This window comes from Octopus bimaculoides, chromosome 27 (assembly GCF_001194135.2).
Source record: "Octopus bimaculoides isolate UCB-OBI-ISO-001 chromosome 27, ASM119413v2, whole genome shotgun sequence".
Lineage (NCBI taxonomy): Eukaryota > Metazoa > Mollusca > Cephalopoda > Octopoda > Octopodidae > Octopus > Octopus bimaculoides.
In genome coordinates this window covers 21,949,158-21,956,875 of record NC_069007.1, presented here as the reverse complement: position 1 = coordinate 21,956,875, position 7,718 = coordinate 21,949,158, and the positions used below count along the sequence as shown (strand labels likewise).

Here is a 7,718-nt window from a genome sequence, read left to right as displayed (position 1 = left end):
GGGGGGGGGGGGTCAATGTAATCGACTAGTCCCTCCCCCCCAAAAAAAATTTCAGGCCTTGTGCCTTTAGTAGACAACAGGCGTTAAATGATGCTGATTATTATAAACAGGTAGAGAACCAAGAATAATGCTTTCACTGTGAAATTAACTTTGTCATTCCAGTAATGGTGTTAAATATCTATCAAAAGACAGAACTGGTATGTTCTGCTGTTCTGCAAGCCACAATGACGTATCTCAACAAGAAATTGTTTCAAACATGACATTCCTCAACAAATTCTGAGTGAATAATCTGATTTTCTTCAGGAAAAGAGCTAGACCAAGATATTTTAAAAGGATTGTCATTAGTTTCTCTTAGTCTTCAAATATATCTGGATAGTTCTGTCAAAAATCTCTTATCTGGGTTAACAAATGAGTGTCTGTGTAAATAATATCTCATCTTGAATTAGGATTTTAATTTGAAACTGTCCTTCAGTTTTAAGAGCAGTATACTAAAAAAAACTGATGAGTTTTCCAATAAGCATTTTTACTGTTTCAAGCATATGCAGTGGTTGAATTACAACTTTTGAACAAATGACTAACATTAATGAAGTTAAATGAACTCAAAAACTTTTTACAAGACTAGGAGACTTTAATAGTATTTCTATTGAAGGCTTTGTAATAAATATAAGCCCTACTGAAATGAAGTGAGATCCAATTAAAGGATTCTTTGGCTATATTTATCCAGACATTTAAACTAAAGATTGTATTATATCACAGAGTTATTCTAGTTCTATTTTTAACACCTGGAAGTTAAAAGTCTGAACATGTACTCTATTCCTTCTGTTAAAGTATCATTGTTCAAAAGCAAAGATGAAATTGCTTACTGATATTGGAAACTAAATTATTGCGAATATTAGCTGAGTGGTTAGAATCCTTATCAATGTAAAAAAGCAAAAAAAAAAAAAAGGGAAGCGAATAAATGTTCAGTAGGCTTATGTTAAGCAAAATATTTATTAGTGTCCAGATTTAAAGGTGATATCTAAGAAGTTAACTGTTGAAAGATATTTTCGCCCACACATTTAATTATTCAGTTATTACTTGTTTTCTTACTCACTTCACTTTCTTATCTATTTACTATTATCCCTTTGTTTTTTTGTTTTTTTTTTTGTTGCTCTCTTATTCAGCCCCCACCCCCACCCCGTGCCTTGCTTTCTTATCTTGATGATTTTCTGTTGTTCTTTCTTTTTTCTTTTTGTTTACTTTGGATCTGTATTCTCTCTCTCTCTCTCTCTCTTTTTCTCTTTCTCTCTAGCTTTCTTCAGCTTTTCTTGGGAGGGAGGGGCTTGTTTGACATGTGTTGAAAAGTGTAGTATTTATATTTTCGGAACCTGATACCTTGAATCAACTTCACCTAAACTGTCATACTATCATCCACACAGCCAATAGTTAAACTTTAAAAACAATATATCCTCTCTTTTTTCTTTCTTTCTTTTTGGTATTCATTCATTTTTTCTTTCTTTCCATCGTTCTTTATTTCTTTCTTACATTCATTCATTTTTCTTTGTTTTTCTTCTTCCTGTCTTTCTTGCTTTCTTTTATTCATTCATTCAATCTCTCTCTCTCTCTCTCGCCTACTCTCCCTTTCTGTTTTTTTCTGTTTTTCTTTCTTTTATGCATTCATTCTTCTCTCTCCCTTCTCCCCCTCTCTCTCTTACCTACTCTCCCTTTCTTGTCTATATTCTTTCTTTGTCTTTTTCCCCTTCAAAATATCCAAAGTATCCAAAATATGAACAAGGGCAGCCAGCATCCCCTTGTTGATGGAATGAAATCGTCAGTCTTGAAATTTCAAGGTTACAACTGGCAAAAAGAAAAAAGGGGGGGAAAAAGAGAGAAAAAGAAAAGGAAGAAGAAGAATATTTAATCAGTTTTGTGTAAAATGATGAAATTCTGTCATTTTATTAATTCCTCCTGGGTGTGATGTTAATAACCTGCAAACATATTTCTTCTCATGCATTTTGAGTACTGAAAGTGTAGCAGATTCAGAATATTTACTGAGAATATATGCATTTTCAAGTCTTTTTCAAAATTGCAGTCGTTTGATACAAAATGCTCAGCAAATTCTGTCGAACTCCTGTTGTTGTGCCAGATGTCGTATCTATGCCCTTTAAATCTTTTGTTTAATTGTTCTGTTGTACAACCAACATAAATCAAGTTGGCAGAATTGTCAGCAGAATTGTTAGCATGCCAGGAAACGTGCTCAATGTATGTTCTGAGTTCAAATCCTGCAGAGGTCAACTTTGCCTGTTATCCGTTCACGGTTGCTAAAATAAATACCAGTTGAGTATTGGGGCTTGATGTAATTGATTTACTCCCTCCCCCGAAATTGCTGGCCTTGTGCTAAAATTTAAGATCATTATTATTATAGATCCACACATATACATTTGTGTAGATGTGTGTCTGTGTGTGTGTTTGTTCCACTTGCGCCTCACCAATTCTTTCTCCTTTGAACCTTACATTACTTAGATTCCACAAATACCCAGGGGCCCACCACACACCATCACCACTACCCTAACACCACATCCCTCCCCCACTGGACAGTCTTATCACCACAGCAGTTGTGTTGATTATTCCACACAGAGAAATGAATGAAGGACTCCACACATCATTAGACATTGTTCCGATAACATATTGTAGTGGGCATACAATGATTATTGGGTTTCAATTTCTGATGGTGGTGGTGGTGGTGGTGGTGGTGGTGGTGGTATTGGTTGATGATGGTGTGGTGATGGTGGTAGCAATGGTGGTGCTGGTATTGGCAATGACAGTGGTTGTAGTGGTGGTGGTGGTGGTGGTGGTAGTTATGGTCATGACGTGCTGGCAGTGGTAGTGGTGGTGGAAGTGGTGTTTAGTGTTGTTATGGTGATGAGATGGTGGGGATTTTTGTTGTAGTGGTGAGGGTGTATAGGGTGTTGGTACACGGGTAATTTTGGTGGTTATTATGGTGAGTGAGTGTGTGTGCGTGTTTGTAGCAGTCATGGTGTGATTGTGATGTTAGTGATGATGATAGTATAATCGGATGGAGTGGGGCAGGGGGCAGTAGTACTTAAAGAAAGAAAATACAAAACATTTAAAGCCCAAAAAACCTAAAATAACTGAAGAACATTTTGGCAACCATCAGTTTATTTCACATTCATCATAAATACAGTCTTCTTAAAGTCTACATATACTAATGTGTGTGTGTGAATGTGTGTGTGTGTGTGTATATATATAGATATATATATAAATTTATACATGGATATATATGTATGGATATACATACATCTGTGTATATGTATGTATACGTACATACACCACATGCACACACACATACAAATACATACACATAGATAGATAGATAGATAAACAGACAGACAGGTAAGTAGACAGATAGATACATATATACACACACATACACGCACATGCTTACATACACACATACATACATACATACATGGAGGCATGCATATATACATATACACACTACAGATATAGCAACATAACCGTAAACATCATCCATATTTTAACATATATTTTCATATTCTGGAATGGGTTGGCTAGGTCTACTGGCTCACCTATTGTCATTGATTGTGATTTATGATCATCACATCCTCAGGCCTTGACATCTGAGGGTTTTCATCTCAAAATTCCAAAGTTGTCTGGAGGCCATGGTTGAAGCCAATAACGATTTTATTGAATAGATTTACTCTTTCAAGATGTTTTTTATGTAATTTTGGTAAATGTATCTGTTAAAATGAGATGTCAGTGTTGTTTTCATTTTTGCCACATCCTGTATACTGTATACACACACACATGATGAGCTTCTTTCAGTTTCCATCTACCATATCCCCTCACAAGGCTTTGGTCGGCCTTAGGCTGTAGTAGAAGACGCCCAAGGTGCCATGTAGTGGACTCTTAATGAGAGCAAACTTCTTATCTCCCAGCCACACCTTTGCTTATATATATATTGATATTTTTAGATAATCATCAATGCATTTCTACCTGGTGACATGTTTTTCTTTATGTTTACAGCAATATCGAAATATGCCTCCTCAGAGACAGAATGCTATGTCTCCACCTACTCCTTCAACTGGCTCACCCTATGGACCATCATCTGCTCCTATTGCTTGGACATCCAGTTCTTATTACAGAGGAAGAAATACTCGATACCCCACAGCTCCGCCAACATTGTACAGAAGCTATTCACAATATTCGGTGAGTTAAAAAGCATGCTTTTAACAAAACCAAAAAAAAAAAAAAAAATTTTCCTCTTTTTTCATAAAGTTCTTTTGTTACTTAGAGATTGGTTTATGGAGATCTGATTTTGTTCTGTAATATGATTCATTCTCATAAAATACTCACATGAATTGGTTAAATATTCTCTCACTTCAATCAGTGAAAGCAAGAAAACAAAACAACAATTCACCAAATTCACCAAAATATTTATTCTGCTTCTTTGGAAGAAAACCATTGAACTTTATATTCCACTATTAATAATGAACTTGCTCACTCTCAGATGGGAAGAAATTGTTTAAAATTTCTGTTTCAGTATCAAGTTATGTCTGTGTGTGTGTGTGTGTGTGTACCTTGTAACCTCTCTGTGACTGTAGTTTCAAAGTAATGCATTATGTCTTTCAGTCAATCTTTTACATAACTGTTTGAAGTGATTTAGTTAAGTAACCAACAATAAGAAGTGTTCACTCTTCTGTTCATAATATTGATGAGTTGCAACAATATTTTGACCTTTTAATAATTTACAAATTACATTTTCCATTGGGTTAGTCATATTCTATTTGATTTTGAGGCTATATTCTACTTGGTTGGATTGACTTCAATTGTTTCATCTTTCAACTACCAGATGTATTTTGGCAGTGATGTGGTATTATGCTTGTTCCTGTGTCTAAATTAATACACGTGTTGTTTGAAACAGGCCTTTGAATGAATTCTTGGTAAGGCCAATATGTTATTTTCGTGCTGCTCATATCTGAAAATCTATTTTATACACCAGCTTCTTTTCAAAGCATTTATTGAGGGATAATTACCTGCAGTCTTATAGATGTTAAAGTTGAATTTACAGATTCACATAAATATGTGGGAAAAAATGATAGAAGAGGTGCCAGTATTTATTCAGTTTTGGAAATTCTGGTTTCTGTTCAGCCAAAAAAAAATAATTGCAATAATAAATAAATGAAAAATAAAATAAAAATAACCATTCAAGTTTGAGACTTCAGTCCCATAACAGCTTTATGTCAGTGAAAAGGATTTGGATCCGAGCAAATTTATGATTTATTTATTTGTTAGTGGGAAATCACATCATTAGCTTACACAACACAAATAATTTAATATGCATAATTTATTTCAGTTATTATGTGCCGGTGGCACATGAAAGGCATCCCTGCCGGTGACATGTGAAAGACACCTGCGCGGGTGACATGTAGAAGGCACTCGTGGTAGTAACACATTAAAGGCACCGGGGCTTGTGACATGTAAAATACATCCAATACACTCTGTAAAGTGGTTGGCATCAGGAAAGGCATCCAGCCGTAGAAACCAGGCCAAAACAGACTGGAGCCTGATGCAGCACTCTAGGTTGCCAGCTCCTGTCAAACCGTCCAACCCATGCCAGCATGGACAACAGACAATAAATGATGACAATGATGATGATGGGGGGGGGGGACGATAATGTTTTTATATTCTACTTCCCACCCCATACACACACACATGCCACTACCTTTGTTTCTTGTGCTACAGTGAAGATGGTTTTGGATCCAGTCTAATTTATGATTGTCTATGTTTTAACAGAAAATAGTTGCAGAAGTGTTTTCCTGTACATACCAAAAGCTTGCATGTGATCTGTTTAATTGAATTAAAAATCAAATTATTTCCAAACAAAAATCATCAAAACATGAAAAATATTTAAATTTTACCATTTTGTACTGAATGTTTTATTCATGAACTTTTCAATTTTTACCTTTTAAAGTGAAAATATTTGTGTTCTCAGAGACAATGGCCTGTTCCAAACAGCATATTAACATTCTCAAATATGTCTGACATAATGTTATTTATACAATCAAAAACAGTGAGTTACCAGAATTGTTGGAGCATCAGATAAAATGGCTTGTAACATTTTTTTCTGGCTCTTTATATTCTGAGTTCAAATCCTACAGATGTCAAGTTTGCCTTTCATCCTTTCAGGGTTGATAGAATGAAGTACCAGTCAAGTACTGAAGTTGATGATGGTGTCTTATCCCCTCCCCTCAAAATTTCTGGCCTTGTGTCTAAATCAAAAACTATTATTTGTTCAACCAATTCTTTTCATGTACATGATATTGAATCGACCCCAGGACTTTTTTTTTGTAAGCCAGGTACTTATTCTATCGCTCCCTTTTGCTGAACTGCTGATATTACAGGGACGTAAACACACCAACACCAGTTGTCAAGTAGTGTACTGAGAGATCGCTAGAATAAGAACCAGGGTTAAAAAAATGAAAACAGGTTGATTTGTTTGGCTAAAATTCTTCAAGGTGTGCCCCAGCATGGCCACAGTCTAATGACAGAACCAAGTAAAAGATGAAAGATATATCAGTTTTAGTTAATTCCTGCAATTCTTTTCCATATCATTTAAGAGTAGAATGTTTCTTTTTCCATTTTTTTTTCCATTTCTTTTCCATTTTTTTCCTCCTATAAGTCTATAATATACAAGTATCTATCTTTCCATGAAAATAATTTGCGTGAATCTACTTGTTGCTAGCAACCCAAGTTCTTCACTGATTCTCTATGGTTTCCTGGCTTTTGTAATTAAGAATGAAGCCTTGTCTGGAGTTCTTGAGTATTTCTCTTGAACCAGCCTTGGTTTTCTGAATTTTTTTTTCTTTCTTTTTTTTTTTTTTGTCCTTTCAAAGATTTTGCTAATCTATCAAAAGACACTAAAAGTATGCCCACCTCCATAGAAAGTGTCTCTGGTACACAGATGGCTTTTTCATTTAGGAGGCTTCACACTTTCATTCACCAGTCATTGCAGTTTAAGCAGACTGGACAGAGTTCTTCATATATGTGTGTGTGTGTGTGTGTGTGTGTGTGTGTATAAGATATTTTGTACACATAGGTTTATGTAGGCGTTTTGAATGGGTGTGTTGGTTTGTGTGTGTCTACATGCGTTCATATATATTTACATGTGTTTGTATGTGGGTGTGTATATATATATATATATAATAATACAAAGAATATATATACATGTATACACACATATATGTACATACTTACATCTACATGTGTATATACATGCATATCAGGGTACAGGACGTTAGAACAATAAACTACAGACAACGGAACGAACACATAGGAAAACGGAAAGCCCCTTGGAATATCCCTTCATCAGCTGTCTCTATTCTATCTAGACGTTTCGAAGACCAGACAGGACGTACTCTAGAATAGTCTCTTCCTGAGTAGTGGATCAACCAACTACACAGAGGATTCCAAGGTGGCAAACACAAACCAAGACAGGAAAAAATGGACAGTGAAAGATAGATAGATCACCTGTGAATTAAAACTCCAAATTTTGTGTATGTATATATTTATATGTGTGTGTGTAGGTATGTATATACAAGTATCCTATATATATATATATATATATATATGTGTGTGTGTGTGTGTATATATATATATATATATATATATATATATATATATATATATATATATAT

The 7,718-nt window shown here is 34.9% G+C and overlaps 1 protein-coding gene across 6 annotated transcripts in view; it reads left to right on the top strand.

Moving 5' to 3' along the window:
• The window catches only part of LOC106870514 (RNA-binding motif, single-stranded-interacting protein 2), a 158,947-nt gene that overhangs the window by 37,765 nt on the left and 113,464 nt on the right, over positions 1-7,718 (top strand). For all 6 annotated transcript variants that reach the window (XM_052977257.1, XM_052977258.1, XM_014916630.2 and 3 more), the window contains one exon: positions 4,048-4,230. In XM_052977257.1, coding sequence (XP_052833217.1) covers positions 4,048-4,230 — 183 coding nt within the window. The remainder of the gene's footprint in view (positions 1-4,047; positions 4,231-7,718) is intronic.